At 38.4% G+C, this 22,276-nt stretch overlaps 1 protein-coding gene across 10 annotated transcripts in view; it reads left to right on the top strand.

Annotated features, from left to right (window-relative positions):
- Positions 1–22,276, top strand: part of CENPP (centromere protein P) — a 230,375-nt gene that overhangs the window by 39,284 nt on the left and 168,815 nt on the right. For 9 of the 10 annotated variants that reach the window (XM_045043496.1, XM_045043494.1, XM_045043495.1 and 6 more), the window contains one exon: positions 19,069–19,165. In XM_045043496.1, coding sequence (XP_044899431.1) covers positions 19,069–19,165 — 97 coding nt within the window. Of the gene's footprint in view, positions 1–19,068; positions 19,166–20,240; positions 20,952–22,276 lie in introns of those variants that run through there. The other variant, XM_023243194.2, reaches the window with a different exon arrangement.

Here is a 22,276-nt window from a genome sequence, read left to right on the forward strand (position 1 = left end):
CCCCCTTTTTTTTTTCTTATTTAAGAATTTATTTTTAAGTGATCCCTACACCCAGTGTGGGGCTTAAACTCACAACCCCTGGGATCAAGAGTCACATGCTCTTCCGAGCCAGCCAGGCACCCCTTGTCTTTTCATTTTCATAACAGTATCTTTCAAAGAGCAAAATTTTTTTATTTTAAGAAGACAGTTAATTTTTTTTTTCTTTTATATGTTTTTGATATGATGTCTGTGACTTTTGTTTAACCTCAGGTCATGAAGATTTTCATCAAAATTTAAAAAAAGTATACTTTTACCTTTTATGTTTAGATCTATGAATCATTTACATTTAATGTAATCATTGATATTTTTTGATTGAGGTCTACCCATTTAGTTATTTGTCTGTTTTATTGTTCTTCTGTTTGCTTTTCATGCATTTTCTGGATGATTTGAATATTTTAAATTTTTTTAATTAAGTAAACTCTATCCCCAATTTGGGGCTTGAACTCATGACCCTGAGATCAAGGGTCACATGATCTATCAACTGAACCAGTCAGGCAACCCTATTTGAATACTTTATTTTTAATTTTTTTTTTTTTTTTCAACGTTTTCCATTTATTTTTGGGACAGAGAGAGACAGAGCATGAACGGGGGAGGGGCAGAGAGAGAGGGAGACACAGAATCCGAAACAGGCTCCAGGCTCCGAGCCATCAGCCCAGAGCCTGACGCGGGGCTCGAACTCACGGACCGCGAGATCGTGACCTGGCTGAAGTCGGACGCCCAACCGACTGCGCCACCCAGGCGCCCCTTGAATACTTTAAAAAATATTCCATTGTAATTTAATTTTTTGCTATGTTTATTATATGTTACATAAATAAATATATATTTATCCTTTGCTTCTGGACCTCCAGTTGTATGAATGTAAAAGCTTTTGGCATTGTCTCACATGTCCATGAGGGTCTGTAGTCTTTTTTCGGTTTTTCCTTCTGTGTTATTCAGATTGAATGGTTTCTGTGTGCTTGCCACCACGATGATATTGAACAGCTCCTTCACCAAAGAAATCCTGCATATTCTAACTTTATAGTCACACCTTTCCCCCACCCTTCAACCCCTGGCAAAACCTGCTCTGATCACTAGGGTTTTGCCTCTTACAAAATGTGAAATAAATGAAATTCCATAAAGACTGGCCTCTTTACTTAGCTAAAGTAAATGAACTGAGATTCACCCATTTTTTCATTTCTTGAGTAGTATTCCGTGTACTGGTACTAGTGTGTTTACCCTTTTACCCATCGGAGGACATTTGGGTGATTTCCAGGTTTTGGTGATTATGAATAGAGCTGCTGTAAACATTGATTCGAGGTTTTTGTGTGATGTAAGTTTTTTCTCCAGGGTAGGTAACTAGAAAGGAGTTGCTGGGTCATATGATTACAACATGTTTAAATTTATAATAAACTGGCACAGTGTTTTCCAAGGTGACCATACCATGTTGCATTCTCACCAGCAATATGTGAGAGTGATAATATTTTAGTGAATAATTAACTTCTGATGTCCATCTGATTTTAGACCTAATAAAACTTTAGAATTTTTATCCTCCATTTCTCTTTATGTTTTGCTTTGTCCTTAAGAAAAAGACACTTTGAGTTATTTTACTTTTCTGACTATTCTAGTTCAGACTGAAATGTGTCACTGCCAACATTTTGTGAAAGAAATCCATAACATCTGTTTAACGTTTAGTGAAGTTTGGACTATGCCTGGGAAAAATAGATAAATTACAGTCACTCTTACAACTTGTAGAGCCAACAGTGCACAATGTTGTTCTTTCTGTAATGGAAGAGTATGTAATGGAGTGTCCTTTGTGGAGACGTGAATGGGGTTGAAGAGTTGTGATTTAGTCCACTTTTCCATACAGTTCTGTGTTAAATTAATGTCACAGGTCAGGCTCTCTTCTCTCCCTCTGTCTCTTGAGTGTCTAGTGTCTGTAGTCTGTGTGTGTTTAAACCTGGGCTGTTGCATTTTTAAGATTTTTTTTCTTGGCTCCCTTCCTCATCACATGATTAAGAGCTTAGTTTTGCTCCCTTGTTTGATGGAGATTAAAATATGTCACTTTGGCCTGTGTAAACTCTAATGAAGGAACTGCTGCTCTTTATAGGCCGGTATTCTTCATAGTGTAATTTGTTCTCTCAGACATTAAAAAGGTATTAGTAACGGATACTAGAGTAAGATTAACACTTAATCTCCAGTGTTCCCTGTAAAATAGATGCTTATGTACCTATGTGTTAATGCATCTGTTCTTTTATTTTCATTTTCTGTGTCTCTGTTTTTTTGTTCCTTAGTTCCCATTTTCTGATTTCTTTTGGACTATTTAAATATTTTTTTTACTATTCCATTTTAATTTTATCTACTGACTTTTTGGCTATATCTGGGTTTTTGTTATTTTTGTTATTTAATTACTGGCTGCTACAGGGCTTGCAGCTTTCATAATCTAACTTTCAACGCTCTAGTTAGATTTAATACTTTGCCACTGCAAGTGCAACCTGGAAGGCTTGTAACCATATACGTTCCTTTCTTCTGTGCTCTGTATTGTGGTTTTCACAGGAATTATGTTCATATGTATACACTGAAGACCCCCATCAACTAGTGTTGAGATTTTTTACCTTTGACCACATAATTTGAAGAACTTAAGAGAAGACGAACACTTTTGTTGTATTTACCCAAATTTCTACCATTTCTGCTGCTCCTCCTGGTGGAACCTTTTTAGAACACATTGCATGTATTATGGCTCTGGTATACATTTCTGAGGATAGAAATGATAGTCCCTTGTATATTCATAACACAGTAATCGACTTCATAAGCTGACATTGATATAAAACTTTTATCTAATTTGCCACCTGTATTTCCATTGGTTAGTTCATCTAATGATGACCTTCTCTGCATTTACTTTTTCGGTGCATTACCTGATCCAGTCTACTGTCAAGTATCGCATGTAATTGTCATGACCTTTTAGATTCCCTTTAATTTGGAACAATTCTAGAATCTTTCTTTGCCTCTTATTACTTTGCCAGCTTGACAAAATACAGGTGTTCTATCTTTCCTGCCCCCTAGTAGAACGTTCCTCATTTTGTCTTCGATCTTTATTCAAGATCCGTTGCTGTTCTGAAACAAAATACCGTACCGGTGATATGTTGTCCTTCTCAGTTCTCTGCCCATGTAGGTGGCAGTAATTTTGATTCAGTCATACTGTCGCCTTACTGTCCACTGTATGGTCCGTGATTTGTGTTTTTGTTTTTTTTTGCCTTCTCTTGGAATAATAGGCAGTCTGTGAGGAGACACTATGACCACACAGATACTAGTCTGTGAGGGACACTGTGACCACGCAGATGTTAATGTCTGTGAGGGGACACTATGACCATACAGATACTACTCATCATTAAATTTTCTGCTTAGATTTAGCATCCCCTGGTGACTCTTGTGTGATCACTCTTTGTTGTGATGGTTGCAGAATGATGATGTTTCAACTCTGGCTCTTCCTCCACTTATGTCAGTAGATATTAGGCTTTATGCTGCAGAAATAGATCTCCTGGGGGCACCTAGGGCTCAGTTGGTTCAGCGTCCGACTCGATTTTGGCTCAGGTCATGAATTCACAGTTCGTGTGATTGAGCCCCATATTGGGCTCTGTGCTGACAGCGTGGAGCCTGCTTGGGATTCTTTCTCTCCTTCTCTCTCTGTCCTTCCCCTACTCATGCTCTCTCTCTCTGTCCTTCTCAAAATAAATAAATAAACTTAAGAAAAAAGAAATAGATTTCCTTTCTTCTCTATATATGTGTGTCTGTGTGTACATATCTACTTACTATGGTATGGTTTCATTCTTAGTTATGTTTAATATTTATAATTCCTTACTCTACTTTGGTGTGCAAATTGTCTTACACTGGACCAGTGGGAACAACTTCAGGCTGGTTCCTGAATCCATGTGATATTCCCTCATTATATTTTTGAGCACTTCCTTCTATTCTGGCCTAAAAAGATTTTCCAGGCTCATATGGAAAACATACTGGCTGGTAAGTGTTGTTGTAAGTGCTATGGGACCAACAGCGCACAACAGTGCACATCTGCTATGTGGCAAGACTGCTCCGTGTGCTGGATATGTAGCAGCGTGTAGACAAAACCCCTCTGCCCACAGATAGTAAACAAAACTAACATGAAAAGTAAGTAATACACCAGAGAGAGAAAAGTGGTCCATTAGGATGGGAGATAGGGAATGTGCAGGGTGAGGGAATGGTATCCAAGGTAGATAGCATGTTCAGGAGGGTCTCAATGACAGGGTGAGACGTGAGTAGGTCAGGGGCCTCACCTAATGGTGTCCAATTGTTACCAACTGCAGGTGCTCTACAAATGTACTGCATTTTGTCTTGTGGTATAATCACTCAGAGGCAGGGTAAATTATAAACATAATAAGGACAATATATGTTGGTATAACATATTTCATTGGGTTTTTCCTTAAACTAATGACTAACGCCACTGAATTAGGAAAGATATTTCATGTCTGTGGAGCTTTTTATGTATCTTCAAAATGAAGGAACTGGATAAACTTATTTGCAAGGCTTTGCCCCATTCTCAAAATTTATATGTTTATGAATCAAAGAATAAAAATATTTCTGAGGAATGGTGGAACTTACTGGAATAGGAATAGGAATGAGAGAGCTATGAGAAGAACGTTTGTGACTTAGGTTTCCTGTACAACATGGAGTGATTGCCACTGTTTGGGGAATGCCTGTCAGCAAAACCAGATCTACAAAACACTGTTCCCCGGGGCCACCCACTTTCCATGGAATTACTTCATCTTACAGATTGCTTATTGTCTGGTATTACTTGGGGCACAGATTCCTAAACTCCTTTGGTAAGTATTTGTGCCCACCACTATTTACAATAGACTCTACTGATCTAGTTACAAGGATTCCCCAAGAATGAATTCTGTGTGTGAGGCTGGCTTGCCTTTTTTTTTTTTTTTTGCAAAGCACTCCTTTTGGGGAAAATTTTAAAAAGGCCATAACTGGAAAGGATTTGGACAGGCACCTTGAATGAACAGTACACACACGCTCATTTTTCACATCTCTGAGAGCATTTCCCAAGAATCCCTATTCAGTTAATCCCTGTACTGACTTACACAGAAGCCCTCATGGAGTTATCATTATAAGTTCTAATAAACTTACTAAGACTAGCTTCAAAGTAGCTTCAGAGTGCCATTTGCCCAATGATCATGAGCTGTCCTACACTGGCCACCTTCATAGAAATAGCACTGTATTACAACTCCAGCTGCCATGAAGACCAATTTGGTGAGGTCTCTCTGAGAAGCAGTCCCAATGAGTTCATCACTTTCTACAGGACCATTTGCCTGAATGACCAAGAAGGGAGAAAATGAACATCACCACTGCTGCTTATATATTCTGGGGTAGTCCTTTTGCTATGTATAGGAAACAGCTTACATTTGATATATACATCTATGCTTATATGTACTGTATGATTAATATCTAGAAGTTACGAATAAATGCATTAGAACCTGTTTTAATAGGTTTTACTATTATTTGAGTACTGTAAGGCCAACAAATTGGGAGACGGTCACCACTGAAAAGATAGTTTGTTATAGTTCACAACAAGAGGGGCACACCATGTCACTGGGGGCCACAGAGGGAAGCACTAGAGGGGCAGAGGGAGAGTGGGAGTATAGCAGTTTTTAAAGGGAAGGAACAGGTGAGGCAAAATGAGTAGGCTTAGGCTTGACTAGTTTGAATAACTTCAGGAGGCTCTGGAGCATAGGGGTTGTCCCCAGTTGTGGGATACCTGACCCTGGGTAATTAGGGCAGGTGGATAGCAGCCAAAGTTTTGAGAGCTTGATAAAGGAAGTTGATGGGGTGTGGGCCTTGGACTGGTTGGATCGTGTTTGAAAAGCATGCTCACAAGCAAATTGTTTACTGTCTTTAGGAATTTGCTAACTTGAGAGGGACAGTTCCTCCAGCATCAGCAAGGCCCCAGATGTTAAAGCATCAGAATACAGAAACCAGAGGGTCAATACAGAAAGCCCTCTTTGAGTCCTTTTAAAATCCAATGCATAGGGGCGCCTGGGTGGCTCAGTCGGTTCAGCGTCCGACTTCGGCTCAGGTCACGATCTCGCGGTCCGTGAGTTCGAGCCCCGCGTCGGGCTCTGGGCTGATGGCTCAGAGCCTGGAGCCTGCTTCCGATTCTGCGTCTCCCTCTCTCTGCCCCTCCCCCGTTCATACTCTGTCTCTCTCTGTCTCAAAAATAAATAAACTTAAAAAAAAATTAAAAAAAAAAAATCCAATGCATAGATGTCAGTGAAACTAGCAGAGTAAGTAAGTACCTTCGACGGTTTTATCCTCCATAAAAGCAGCAAGAAAACTGACCAAAAGTGTGGGAATCATATTTACAAACGAACTGAGGAAGTCTTGAAGCAATCTAGGGAGCATTTATTTAGGAAAAACAGCAGAATCTTAGTAAGTAGCTTCTTAAATGCCCTGTTTCCAGTTCTCCCTTAGGAGCTCTGTGGTCACCTTGAAGACTGCAAGCCTGCAGTCATGGTGACAACCAGAAAGCCTGGCAGCCACCAGAGTGGACAGAATAGTTGAGAGTCCTTCAAAGATGCATTCCCTGTGAATTGTTCTCATTTGACCTGTTTTTAGTTCCCTCAAAGAACTCACTTGCAAGGCTGTATTTATTGGATCTGATGTAGAGCTCATCAAGTGTGAAAGCCTTTTCTCTGGGAGTATCTGTTGAAGATACTTTGAAGCAATTTTTAAACTTCATAGCTGCCTGAGGTGGTGCCTAACACTTGGGAACTAATAGGTTAACTAAAAACCTTAACAGAAAAGCTGGAGAATGGGATCGCCGTAAGGACTTGGGAAACTTCTGATCTATTCCTGAGACTCTAGAAGGTCGATGTGTTGGGTTGTGTGCATGCTGAAGGTGATCTTCATGCTCAGGAGAGACCTGAGATGCCCTGACTACCGTTCTCACTGCTGGCTGATTGCATTGTGAGGTTCTGCAAGAGCAGCAGGTGAAGGCTGAGGTGGTAGTTTCCTTTGCCTGGCTGAGTATTGGAGACGTGTCCTGACACACACGAAGAGCCCCTTGGCAAAGACTGTGAATCTCTATCAAATACTAGCTAACTGAGCAGAGACTCGAGGAGCCACACAGCAGAGTATAGACTTTACAGATTTGTTCAGAAAAGTCGCTAAACAAAAAGAACAAAAAGCACAACAAACCTTGGAGAGGGGTGGAATCTGATTTCAAGAATTGTCACACTATATTGCTTAAAATATTCAGTTTTTGGGGTGCCTGGGTGACTCGGTTAAGGTGACACTTCGGCTCAGGTCTCACAGTTCGTGGGTTTGAGCCCCTCATTGGGTTCTGTACTGACAGCTCTAAGCCTGGAGCTGCTTGGGATTCTGTGTCTCCCTCTCTCTCTGCCTCTCCCCCACTTATGCTCTGTCTCTGTCTCTGTCTCTCAAAACTAAATAAAACGTTAAACAAATTAAAATAAAAAATAAAATATTCATTTTTCAACAAAAATTATAAGACATGCAAAACAAAAAACAAGAAAATATGGCCCATACACAGAGGAAAAGAGCAACTGATCAATAAAAACCATCCCTGAGGAAGCCCAGACATTGGACCTACTGGACAAAGGCTGTAAATCAGCTATTTTAAATATGCCCAAAGAATTGGAGGGAACTATGCCAGTGAGGTCTCTGGTAGCAAATTAATTTTCTTTATATGAGAATCTTTACTTTCATTCTGGAAGAAGATTTTCTCTGGATGTAGAATTTTAGTTGGGTCAGACCTTTCAGCTTATGAAAAATGTAGTGCCACTTGCTTTTGGCCTCTGTGGTTCTTGGTGAGAAATACACAGTCTTTGTTTATTTTTTTGCTTTGTTTTTTAATTTTCAGACATTTGGTTGTCCTTTGTCAGGGCTTAGACGTCTGTATGAATCTATAGGCATAGGTGGTTTTTTGGGGGGTGGGGGGTCACATTTGGGAATTACTCATTCCTTTTTTTTTTTTTAATTTTATTTTTTATTTTTTAAAATTTACATCCAGATTAGTTAGCATATAGTGCAACAATGATTTCAGGAGTAGATTCCTTAATGCCCCTGACCCATTTAGCCCATCCCCCCCCTCCCACAACCCCTCCAGTAACTCAGTTTGTTGTCCATATTTATGAGTCTCTTCTGTTTTGTCCCCCTCCCTGTTTTCATATTATTTTTGTTTCCCTTCCCTTCTGTTCATCTGTTTTGTCTCTTAAAGTCCTCATATGAGTGAAGTCATATGGTTTTTGTCTTTCTCTGACTAATTTCACTTAGCATAATACCCTCCAGTTCCATCCACGTAGTTGCAAATGGCAAGATTTCATTCTTTTTGATTGCCAAGTAATACTGCATTGTGTATATATATATATATATATATATATATATATATATATATATATATATATACCACATTTTCTTTATCCATTCATCCATCGATGGACATTTGGGCTCTTTCCATACTTTGGGTATTGTCGATAGTGCTGCTATAAACATGGGGGTGCATGTGTCCCTTTGAAACAGCTCACCTGTATCCCGTGGATAAATGCCTAGTAGTGCAATTGCTGGGTCGTAGGGTAGTTCTATTTTTAGTTTTTGAGTGGCTGCACCAGCTTGCATTCCCACCTTCTTTTTTTTTTTAATGTTTATTTTTGAGAGAGAGAGAGCGAGCGAACACGCGTGCATGAGTAGTGGAGGGGCAGGGAGAGAGGGAGACACAATCTGAAGCAGACTTGGGGCTCAAACCCACAAACTGTGAGATCATGACCTGAGCTGAAATCAAGAGTTGGGTGCTTAACCGACTGAGCCACCCAGGCGCCCCCATTTGATTCTTTTTTTTAAAGCTTTTATTTCTTTGTTGATACTTTCTATTTTTGCATTTCTTTCAGCAATGTTCATGATAGCTTGTTGTGGCATTTTTATGATTATTATGTTGGATTTTAAGAGTTTTTATATATTCTGGGAACCACTTATTGGATACATGTTTTTCAAATTCCACCATGGAGTTTGTCTTTTTACTACCTTGATAATGTCTTTTGATGCACAAAAGTTGGATGCACAGTTTGTTTTTATAAAATCTGCATTATTTTTTATTTTGATCACTGTTTTACTGTCATATTTAAGAAATTATAAGTCATACTCAAGGTCAGATATTTGCTTCTGTGCATTCTTTTGAGAGCTTTATGGTTTAGTCCTGTATTTAGTCCTTTGATCCATTTCGAGTTGATTTTTGCATATGGTGAAAAGTCAGGGTGCCACTTCATTCTTTTCCAGTTGGATATCCATTTGTCCCTGCACATGTTTCAAAGGACTGTTCTTACCCCATCGAGTGGTCTTGGCAGTCTTGTCAAATGAATTGAACATAGATCTCGGTTTTATTTCTGGATTTAATTTTATTACAGTTATTCCTATGTTTATGCCTTTGCTCCTTCCATACTGTCTATATTACTGCTGATTTGTAGTATATGTTGAAACAGGAAAATATGAGTCCTCCAGGTTTTTTTTTCTGCTTTCTCAAGATTGTTTTGGGTGTTTAGTGTCCCCTTTCAGTTTCATGTGAATTTAGTGTTGGCCTTTACGTTTGTGCAAAAATGTCATTGGGATTCTGATAGGGATTGCATTGTGTCTATAAAGAACTTTGTAGTATATTTCCATCTTAGTAGTGTTAAGTCTACTGACCATGAACACAAATGTTTTCCCATTAATTTAGACTTACTTTAATATTTTTCGGTAATGTTTGTAGTGTACAAGTTTGGACTTCTTTGAGTAGATTTGTTCCTACATGTTTTATTCTTTTGGATGGTATTATAAATGGAGTTGTTTTATTTTATTTTCACATTGTTTATCACTAGTGCATAGAAATGTGATTACATTTACCTGTATTTATAAGGGGCACTGGTTTGTAGTTTTCTTTTGTGATGTCTTAGTGTGGCTTTTATATCAGGGTAATGGTGGTCTGATAGAATGAGTTAGGAGGTGTTCTTTTTCTTTCTTTACCTTTCTTCCTGAGTTTGAGAATGATTGATGTTAATTCTTCCATAAGAATTTGAGAGAATTCACCAGTGAAGCCATCTGGTGTTGGACATTTCTTTGTTGGGAAACTTCAATTATTGATTCAGTCTCTTTACTTGTTACAAGTTTATTCAAATTTTCTATTTCTTCTTCTTTTTAAAAAAATTTTTTTTTGATGTTAATTTATTTTTGAGAAAGAGATAGAATGCGAGTGGGTTGGGGCAGAGAGAGAGGGAGGCACGAAATCTGAAGCAGGCTCCAGGCTCTGAGCTGTCAGCACAGATCCTGACACGGGGCTCGAACTCACGAGCTGTGAGATCATGACCTGAGCCGAAGTCGGATGCTCAACCGACTGAGCCACCCAGGTGCCCCTTCTATTTCTTCTTGAGTCAGTTTTGGTAGTTTGTATGTTGTTAAGAATTTGCACAGTTCATCCGGATTATCTAATTTGTTGCCATACATTAGTTTATAGCATTTTCCTTTGCTCTTTTTTATTTCCGTAAGGTCAGTAATAATATCCCCACTTTCATTTGATTTTGGTAATTTGAATTGTCTTTTTTCTTAGTCCACTTAACTAAAAAGGGGGCCACTTTTGTTAATTTTTTCAAAGGACCAAATTTTCATTTTATTTTTCTGTTTTCTATTATATGTATTTTAACCTTAATTATTTCTTTCCTTCACCAGCTTTATGTTCAGGTTGCTCTTCTTTTTTTTGAATTCCCTAAGGTATAAAGTAAAGTTATTGATAAGATTCTTATTCTTTTTTTAGTGTTGGTATTCACAGTTATTAATTTTTCTCTTTGCACTGCTTTTACTCTTGTATAAGGTTTGGCATATTGCATTTTCATTTTCATTTTTGTCAAATAATTTTCTAATTTCCTGTTACTCTTTGACCCATTGGTTAAGAGTCTGTTATCTAATTTCCATATATTTCTGAATTTTTCATTTTTCCTTATCAACTCCTGCTTTTATGCCTTTGGCAAAGATTCTCTTCTAAAAATGTATCTAGATTTGTTTTGTGACCAAACATGGAGTCTGTCCTGGAGAATGTTTTATGTGCGCTTGAGAACAATAAGTATTGTGCTGTTGGTGGGTGGTGTGGTTTATATATGTCTGGTGGGTCTATTGGTTTATACTGTTGTTCAGATCCTTTATTTTCTTACTGATCTTCTGACTAGTTGTATCTGTTATTAAAAGTGGGGCTTTGAAATGTCCAGCTGTTATTGAACTGTATTTCTCCCTTAATTCTGTCAAATTATGCTTCATGTATTTTGGGATCCTTTGTTAGGTGCACATATGTGTTTATAAGATATATTGTATCTTCTTGATGAGTTGATACCTGTATCTGTGTATTATGTAATTCTTTGCCTCTATAACAGTTTCTGACTTAAATTCTGTTTTGTCTCATGATAATATAGCCACCCCAGCTCTCTTTTGGTTATTATTTGTGTGGAGTTATCTTTTTCAAGCCTTTTATTTTTTTTGGCCTCTTTGTGTATGTGCCTCTGAAGTGAGTTTCTTACGGACAGCATACAGATGGATCAAATTTTAAAAAATTCATTCTGCCAGTTGGACTTTTAGTTGGAGAGTTTAATCCATTTACATTGAAAAGTAATTACTGGCAAGGAAGTATTTGCCTCTGTCATTTTGCTATTTATTGTCTGTGTACCACATCGTTTTTGCTGCTCCATTACTAACTTCTTCTATGTTGAATGGATTTTCATAGGGTTCCATTTTGTATTCTCTTTTCCTTATTTGTGTAGTTTTTACTTATTGTCTTAATGATTACCTTGAGGATTACAATTAACGTCTTCGACTTATAAGAACCGTATAATACCTACTTATTTTCAAAGGTATGCAAAAACTGTGTTCCCTTCTTTCTTTCCCTCCTGTTTTATGTTGTTATAATTTATAACAGGTTACATTTTTATACATAGTATACTCATGAACAGATTTCACCTTACGCTCTCTATATTTATTTTTAAATCATACAGGAAAAAAAGAGGGCTTATAAATCAAAAATACAACAATACTGTCTTTGTTACTTGCCTGTGTAATCAGTGTTTTTATTTCTCCATCAAGACTTTGAGTTACTGTACAGTATTCTTTCATTTCAGCCTGAAGGATTCCCTTAGAATTTCTTCTAGGTCAGGTGTATTAGCCACGAACTCCCTCAGCTTTTTAATATCAGAGAATGTCTTGATTTCTCCTTCATTCTTGAGAGATAATTTTGCCAGATCCAGAATTTCTGGTTGACTCTCTTCCTTTTAGCACATTGAATGTCATCCCAGTCCCTTCTGGCCTCCATGGTTGTTGATGATAAGTCAGTGGTTGGTTTTACTCATGGTTCCTTATATGATGAGTGGCTTCTTTCTTGTCAATCTGAAGATTCTGTCTTTGGTGTTTGACAGGTTGAGTATAACGTGTCTTGGTGTGGATCTCTTTGAGTTCATTCTTTGTACAGTCTATGAACGTCTCAGATATGTCTAAAGCTTTCATCCAATTTGGAGAGGATTGGGCTATTATTTCTTGAGGTATACTTTCAATTTCTTTCTCAGCTCTCCTGTGACTCCACTAAGTGTTGATCTATGTGTATATGTTGATATACTTGATGGAATTTCACAGTTTTTTAGGCTTTATATATGTTTCTTTATTCTTTTTCTTCCTGTTTTTTAGAGTGGATAGTTTCACCCTGCCTATATGCGTTTTTGCAGATTATTCTGCCTGCTCACGTCTGTTAAATCCCTTTAGTGAATTTTTCACTTCATTTCTAAAAGTTTTTGGTTCTAAAATTTCTACATTTCCTTCTTATAATTTCTTCTAATATTCCTTGTCATACGTATGGTTCTCTTGGTTCCCTTGAGTTCTTTGAATGAACATACTTAAGACATGTTGATGTAAGTTCCTTGTGTAGTAGTTCCATTGTGTTTCCTTGAGGACAGTTTCTGAGAACTTTTTTCCTTGTAGCTGGGTCATTTTATATATTTTCTTCACATGCTTCCTTTTTTTTTTTAAGATTATTTATTTTGAGAGAGAGAGCGCACATGCAAGTGGAGGTGAGGGGGAGAGAATACTAAGCAGGTTCCACACTGTCAGCACAGAATCTGATGCGTGGCTCCACCTCACAAACTGCAACATCATGACCTGAGCCGAAGTCAGATGCTTAACCAATTGAGCGATCCAGGCACCCCTGCTTGCTTAATTTTTTGTGGTTGTTTTTGAATATGGACATTTTGGATATTATGCACAAAAAGGAAACATAAGCAGTAAAGCAAAAATATTTGATCTCCGGTGTCTGCATTTTGGCTCTGTGTTGGGACATTCCTTCTGCACTTAGGGAGGTCTTTCAACCCTCTGCCATTGCCTTTATTCCCTGCTTACCCTTAGACTAAAGATCAGCCAGAGTTGAAAGTATACGGTCTTCTCAGGTCTTTTCTGAGCAAATTCCCTGCCCTGTACGTGGTTTTCCAGTTCCTTCTTACATAGATTCTTTTCAAACTTGTTGTTTTCTAAAGATTCTCACTCTATACCTTTTCCTCCCTTGGTTTTCAGCACGTCTGTTGTTTCTCTGTTGATTTTGCACTTGTTGGCACCAGCTTATTCATTTGACTCTCAGTATCTTTCAGGAAGTTCTGAGTTAAGTGGAAAATAATCAGGCCCCTTTCATTAGTCCTCAGGACCCCACAGATAGATCAAAACAAAGAGAGCTCATTTGGGAACACAAAAGAAACACAATTCTTTCCGAACAAGATCCGTCTGCTGTGGTCAGGCTGAGGTTCCACCGAGAAAGCAGGATGTCATCTTCAAGAACCACCAAGCTCAGATGGGGACGTGGCTGCATCAGCCGAAACACTGCAGTGCTGTCCTCTGCTCGGTGGCCCTTCTCCTGGTTACGTGTTTGCTGGGCTACTGTAAACGTTTTCCTGTCTTGCCAGTTTCCAGTGGGTGTGACTGACAGTATGTGGTGGTTTTGGTGTTTCTGAGGAAGGACGTTCCCATAGTCCCTACTTTGCCATGTTTGCAGTTGTCCTTGTCAACGCGCTTTTATGCAAAAGCACATCCTGGCTCACTTTTATGGGCTATGGTTTAAATATCCTGTTTCGGTTTGCTCCTCTCATGTGCTGCCCAGAGGCCACCCTGAATTCTGGGCAGTATTGTACTCTGATTTTGTTCTTGGTACCTTTGCTTTATTGTTTCTGGTCAGATTTGTGTGAAGGCCACTTGGAATGATCTCAGGACTTCATATATGGAGGTGAAGGATGCCTTTCTCTCAGTTCCTTCTCCCTGATTTGTCCCCATTCTGGGTTTGGGAGCTCTTAGTGTAGGGTGGGGAATGTTGACAAAGCATCTTCCTGTGTTTGCAGGATCCCTTTGGTGGAGAGTGGGGGTGGCATCTCCCCTAGGCTCAGTGTTGCTTGGGGTCAGATGGGGCTGACTGACAAAGCCTCCTCCCACAGCCTCACCAGCAGCAGCAGCCACAACCTTCCATCAGGAAGCGGGAGCATTGCTTCTCTGCTGGCTTTGGTTATTGTCTGCAGCATCAGTTGCCTGATTGGGAGAAAGAGGGCACAGCTCCTCTTGGACATTGGGGTTGTTTTGCATGGCCTCTCTCTCTCTCTAACCATTTCAAAAATTTTATTACCTAATTTTTGAAAGCTTTTGCTGCTATGTACTAAACCACAAAGGAAAATTTATAAACACTATTTTCAGTGGATTAAGTTGCATGATTTCAAACATTGGATTTTTTAAAATTGAGATTTAGTTGACATATAACACTATATTTATTTTAGATGTACAGCATGATGATTCAATATACATATAAATCATGAAATGATCATTACAGTACGTCTGATTAACATCTATCACCATGTGTATTTACAGTTTTTTTTCCAATGAGAACTTTTAACATTTACACTTCTGGCAACTTTCAGATTTATAATACAGTAACATTAACTAGTCACCATGCTGTGCGTTCATTAAATCCCCATTACTCATTTATTTTATAAGTGGAGGTTGTACCTTTGGCCACCCTCAGTCATTTTGCCCACTCCCTGCCCCTGCCTCTGGCAATCACTAATTTGTCCTCTGTATCTGTGAGTTTGTTACTGTTTTTTTCTTTGGGATCCCACATGTAAGTGATTTCTTACGATGTTTTACCTTTTCTGTGTGATTTATTTCACTTAGCATAATGTCCTTAAGGTCCCATCATGTGGCAAATGACAGGATTGCCTTCTTATTTATGACGGAATAATATTCCATTGTGTTGATGTACCAGAATGAATTTATCTGCCCATTCATTGATGGGCAGTCATGTTGTTTCCATATCTTGGCTATTGTAAGTAATGCTCCAGTGAACATGGAGGTGCAGATATCTTTTTGAGTTAGTGTTTTCATTTCTTTTGATTAGATACCCAGAATTGGAATTGCTGGATCATATGGTAGTTCTATTTTTAATTTTTTTAGGAACCTCCGTAGTGTTTTCCATAGTGACTGCACCAATTTATATTCCTACCAACAGTGCACAAGGATTCCTTTTCCCCACATTTTGCCAACACTTGTGGCTTCTTGTCTTTTTGCTACTAGCCATTCTAACAGGTACAAGGTGATCTCTCATTGTAGTTTTGATTTGCACTTCTGCACTATGATGTTGAGCCTCTTTTCCTGTGTCTTCTGCCCATTTGTATATCGTCTCTGGAAAAGTGTCTGTTCAGATCCTCTGCCCATTTTTCAATCTGGTCGTGTTCTTTTGCTACTGAGTTTTATGAATTCTTTATGTGTTTTGGTTACCTACCTTATCAGATACATGGTTGGCAAATATTTTTTTTTCCCATTTAGTGGGTTGCCTTTTCATTTTGTAGATGGTTTCCTTTGCTGTGCAGAATCTTTTTACATTTGATGTGATCCCTTGTTCGTTTTCGGTTTTATTGCCTTAGCTTTTGGTGTTAAACCCAAAAATTCATCATCGAGAGCAGTGTACTCCCTCTTCTCATTTTATACAACCCCTGCTTTCTTAGGAACCTTTTTATCTTTTTTCTTTTTTCCTCCAACTTACGGCAGATCTGAGTTGGAGTCTGCTGTAACATCCAGATTGGGATATGCAGGAGGTAAAAATAAATCCTAAGGAACTCCTCACCCACTCCTCCCTTAATTCTTGGAGGTTCCTACCATTCTGCCTTCTTTTGTCCACATTTCACAGTCTTCTGCTATCTGCTTTGTGTGTTATATCTATGGTTCTGAATAGTAATTGGAGTGTTTAGGTGGAGCTTACTCCATCATGATTAGAATGAGGACTTGACTCCTGTAATTATTTATGGGATGAATGGTTAAATGAATACATTCTTCTTGTCTACAAGGTGCTCATTTTTGGATGTCAGTATAACAGTAAGTATAGTATTAAGAGCATTAAGGTAAATTGCATGGGAGCTCACAGGCATAGAAATTAAATTTTTTGTAGCTATTTTGGAATAGGACATGTAGTGTGGTGGTGAGGTCATTGTTCCCACAATAATCTGTGACACCAAGTAGAATGCCCTATAATTCAGTTCTGTCCTGACACTACCCAGATTTAGTGCAGACCTGCAGGTTAAAAGCAAAGTCCTGAACATGACTGCCCCACTTCAGTGCCGTCCCTAAGTGTCAGGGGTCATCTGTACTTCCAACCTACTGACTATAAGTTTGGGGGTTCCCACAACCCACTTAGATTTGACAGTTTGCTAGAAAGAGAAAACTCACTGAAAGTGTTACACTGAACATTGTAGTTTTATTATAAAAGCTATTTCCAGAAGTAGGCAAATGGAAGCAGTGCATGTCTGGGTTCTGGAGTGGGGTGGAGGAGGAAAACCTTTCCCTGTGAACTCTGAGCACATCAGCCTCCTGTAAATCAACATGTTCACCAATCAGGAAGCTCCCCTGGACTCCGTTGTCCAGAGTTTTGTTTGGGGTTTCATTGCAGAGGCATAGTTGGTGGGATGATTGGCCATGTGATTAAAATCCTCCAGTTCCCCTTTCCTCCCTGGAGGTCTGGTTGGCTCAGAGTTCAACCCTTTCAAAATGTGGTTAGGCTTTCTGGTGACCAACCCCCATCTTAAGGCTTTGTAGGGGCCACCTCATTAGCATAAGAAAGGCACTCTTGTCACTCAGGAATTCTAACTTTGTTCAAAGCTCTGTGCTGGAAACTGGGGACAAAGTCCAGATGTAGTCTTTCTTATTTACCAGGGTCATCAAATTCGAAATCAAGGAGAATGTGGAATTTGAATAATATCTTGAAAGATGAGTAGGATTTAAACATTTTAATTTGGGGAAAAGGGCATTTCAGGCTGAGAGATTAGCAGTCCCCTTCAACAAATGATGTTGGGAAAACTGGGCCACTTTCTTACACCTTACACAAAAATGAATTTCAAATGGATGAAAGACCTAAATGTGAGACAGGAAGCCATCAAAATCTTGGAGGAAAAGACTGGCAGCAACCTCTTTGAATTTGCTGGGAGCAACTTCTTACTAGACACATCGCCAAAGACAAGAGAAACAAAGCAAACCTGAACTGGGACCTCATCAACATAAAAGCGTTCTGCATAGCAAAGGAAACAATCAACAAAACAATGGGAGAAGGTATTTGCAAATGAAATTTCTGGTAAAGGGTTAGTATCCAAAAATATATAAATAACATAAAATTCAATACCCAAAATCCAAATAATCCAGTTAAGAAATGGGCAGAAGATATAAATAGACATTTCTCCAAAGAAGACATTGAGATGGGTAATAGACACATGAAAAAATGCCCAACATCACTCATCATCAGGGAAATACAAGTCCAGTCAAAACCACAATGAGATGGCACTCACACCTGTCAGAATGGCTAACATTAACACACGAAACAACAGGATGAGAAGGAAGGGGAACCCTCTTGCACAGTTGGTGGGAACACAAACTGGTGTAGCCTCTCTAGAGAATAGCATGGAGGTTCCTCAAGAAAATAAATATAGAACTACCCTATGATCTAGCAATTGCACTACTAGGTATTTATCCAAAGGACACAAAAATACAGATTCGAAGAGGTACGTGCACCTGAACGTTTATAGCAGTGTTATCAACAATAGCCAAATGTCCATCCACTGGCGAATGGATAAAGGTGTGGTATGTATACACAATGGAATACTGCTCAGCCATCAAAAAAAATAAAATAAAATAAAATAAAAGAAGGAAAGAAAGTCTTGCATGTGCAGTGACATGGATGGAGCTAGAATGTATTCTGCTAAGTGAAATAAGTCAATCAGAGAAAGATCAGTATCATATAATTTCACTTATGTGGAATTTAAGAAACAAAACAGATGAACATATGGAAAGGAGAAGGAATAGAGGTGAGAAGGAAACAAACCACAAAAGACTCTTAAGGATAGAGAATAAACTGAGGGTTGATAGAGGGGAGGTGGGCTAGATGGAGAATGGGTACTAAGGAGGGCACTTGTGATGAGCAATGGGTGTTGTATGTAAGTGATGAATCACTGAAGTCTCCTGAAACCAGTACTACACGGTATGTTAACTAAAATTTGATTAAAAAAAAAAAAATTAGCATTAGCAATCACACAGGGGCACATAATCAGAGTTTAAAATATAGAAATGTATCAAGGTCTGTTTTTAGCTTTAGTGTAGTATATATAAAAAACAATAAGGGGTGCCTGCGTCGCTCAGTTGGTTAAGCATCTGACTTCAGCTCAGGTCATGATCTCATGGTACATGAGTTTCAGCCCTGTGTCGGGCTCTGCTGATAGCTCAGAGCCTGGAGCCTGCTTTGGATTCTGTGTCTCCTTTTCTCTCTGCTTGCCTCTCTCTCTCTCTCTCTTTCTCTCTCTCTCTCTCTCTCTCTCTCTCTCTCTCTCAAAAATAAATAAACATTAAAATAATTAAAAAATAATAAGCTTAAAAAAATGCCAGAATGGGGCTCTCATTTATAGTATTTATTAATCATAAAATCTTTTATTCCTACAGAGCAGAAGATAGAAGAGATCTATTGATGTTTTTCCGAAGCCTACACTTTTTTGTGGAGTGGTGTGAATATCGTAAGTGCACATTTGAACACTTCAAGGTAGGGTCTAAAGTTTTTATATTTAAATGTATGTGAAGAGTGAAGCTGGTTTAAATTTAAACATAACCTAAAAGTGAAGCTGGTATTAATTTGGGGATTTAACATAGCATTCTTTCCTTAAAGTTTTCAAAGAATACAAAATATTTTCATTGGCTTCTGGAATTTGCAGTTATTTGGGGTAAATGAAGAGGAATGCTTCTGTACAAACCAATGAGTCATTTGTATTATGGGATATCTTGGAAGAAGTATAGTTATATTCTTACTTACCCCCTACACATTTTGAAAAATTAATCTGTCAAGAGTACTTGAAACAAAATACAAATGCTAAAATGAATGTAATTATAGCAGGCTTATCACCTAGCACAGTCCTTACTTTCTGAGTCATACTCTGTATTTTGAGCTTCTTAATCATTGTGTATTTCAAGTTTAAGTATTTAAGCCTGATTTCAGTAAAGTAATGCTTCTTAATTCTGATAATAGATACATTTAAGGACTTCTTTTTATCCCGTTTTCTGTCATAACCAGAATTATGTTTGGCTGCATTATAATGCCTCAGGTTTTACTTAGTTGGATAGTAGCAATATTGACAGCTGTAGTCCATACAAAATCCGGTTCTGAAAGAGTCAATATAATAATATCTCAAAAGCCTAACCAGGCTGTGACTATTGTTTTTGTGATTGGTACTAACTTTTGTATATTTGCATTATTTTTTATTATTATTATTATCACTGTTACCACTACTACTGCTATTACTTGCATTCTGTTGGGTCGAGTTAATAAAATCTGTCAGGCATAGAATTTTCCTTAGAGTGAAACATGGTTGTACCTGTACTGTGGTCCCTTGAGTTCTCTCACTGTTGTTTACTTACAGGTGCTCTTGCACCCAAACAGTTAAATAGCTTTGCTTCATAATTGGTAAATATAGTAATGACTGAGAGTATGCTGGCAGTTGTGGTGACGAGTCACCTAACATGGGTTGTGGGAAATGTGAGTGTTAGTCCCATTTCCAAAGCTGATTTGACTCTAGGTGCTTTCAAGGAGGCATAGAAGTATAATTGGTGTGTTTATCCTGTAGAGGACACAGTGCTTCTGCGGGCCGACTTTCCTGGGTGATAAGGAAAGAAATGGAAAGGACGGAAAGAAACAGTCACATTGTTGTGCAGCCACCACCAATATTTATCTCCAGAACTTTTTTATCATCTCAAACTGAAACTCTGTTCCCATTAAACACTAATTTGTCATTGCTTCCTACCCCAGTTCCTGAGAATCACCATTCTTTTTTCTATTTCTGTGAATTTCTAAGTACTTCATTTAAGCAGAATCATAAAATTTATACTTTTTGTTTGGCTTATCTCACCTAGCATAATATTCTCAAGGTTCATCCATTCTGCATCAGATTGAAGGATTTCCTTACTTTTTAAGGCTGAATAATCTTCTGTTGTATGGATGCCCCACATTTTGTTTATCCATTCATCTTGATGGATACTTGCATTGTTTCCATCTTTTAACTATTGTGAATAATGCTTCTATGAACACTGGTGTACAAATACCTGTTCAAGTCCCTGCTTTCAGTTCTATTACAAATATACCTGTAAATGGAATTGCTGGGTCATATGGAAATTCTGTTTAATTTTGTGAAACACTGCATGTTCTCTTCCATAGCGGCTGCACCATTTTGCATTCCCAACAGTAGTGCACAAACCTTCCAATTTCTCCACACACTTGCCAGTGTGTTTTGGGATTTTCCTTTGTTTTGTTTTTTTGGGGCTCATAGCCAACCTAATGGGTGTGAAGTAGAATTTTTCTTGTGGTTTTGATTTGCATTTACCTAATGATTAGTGATGTTGAGCATTGTTTCATGTGCATATTGGCCATTTGTATATCTTCTTTTGGAGAAATGTCTATTCACATCCTTTGCCCATTTTTAAATTGGGTGCTTTTTTCTTGTTGAGTTGTTGTTGTTGTTGTTGTTTTTTTTTCCTTTAAGCTTACTTATTTTGAGAGAAAGTGAGCACGAGCAGGGGAAGGGCAGAGAGAGAGGGAGAGAGAATCCCAAGCAGGCTCTGCACCGACACCACAGAGCCGGATGCGGAGCTCGAACCCATGAACTGTGAGGTCATGAGCTGAGCTGAAACCAAGAGTTGGATGCTCAACCAACTGAGCCACCCAGGTGTCCCTGTAGGAGTGTTGTTGTTTTTTTTTTTAATGTATTCTAGACATTAATCCTTTATCAAGTGTATAGTTGGTAGATATCTTCTGTCGTTCTTTGGATTGTCTTTTCATTCACTTGATAGTGTCCTTTTTTTTTTAAATGTTTATTTATTTTTAAGAGAGAGAGTAAAACAGAGCGTGAGCGGGGGAAGGGCAGAGAGTGGGAGACACAGAATCGGAAGCAGGGCAGGCTCCAGGCTCTGAGCTGTCAGCACAGAGCCTGACGCAGGACCCAAACCACGAACCATGAGAACATGACCTGAGCCGAAGTCAGATGCCCAACCAACTGAGCCACCCAGGCGCCCTGATAATGTCCTTTGATGCAGAGAAGTTTTTAACTTTGCTGACATCCAGTTTATTTTTTTGTTGCCTGTGCTTTTGATGTTACATCCAAGAACTCATTGCCAAATTCATTGTCATAAAGATTTTCCTCTTTTTTTTCCCTAAGAGTTTTGTAGTTTAGCTCTTAAGTTAAGATGTTTGATCCAACTTGAGTTAACTTTTGTATACAGTGTAAGCTAAGGGTACAGCTACATCCTTTTGCATGTGGGTATCTGATTTTCTCGGCACTGTTTATTGAAGAGACAGTCCTTTCCTTATTGAGTGGTCTTGGCACCTTTATTGAAAGTTGTTTGACCATATTTTCTGGGCTCTCCGTTCTCTTGCATTGTTCTATATATTCCTGTCCATTCCAGTACCATATTTTTGATTACTATAGCTTTGTAATTAACTTTGAAAATGAAAAAGTGTGAGTTCTCCAATTTTAGTCTTCTTTTCTAATTTCTTTTGCTTATTTGGAGTCCCTTGAATTTGAGTTCCATGTGAATTTTAGAATGTTTTTTTCCTGTGTCTTCAAAAAATAGAATTGGGACTTCAATAGGGACTGCACTGAGTCTGGAT

This window comes from Felis catus, chromosome D4, assembly GCF_018350175.1.
Source record: "Felis catus isolate Fca126 chromosome D4, F.catus_Fca126_mat1.0, whole genome shotgun sequence".
Lineage (NCBI taxonomy): Eukaryota > Metazoa > Chordata > Mammalia > Carnivora > Felidae > Felis > Felis catus.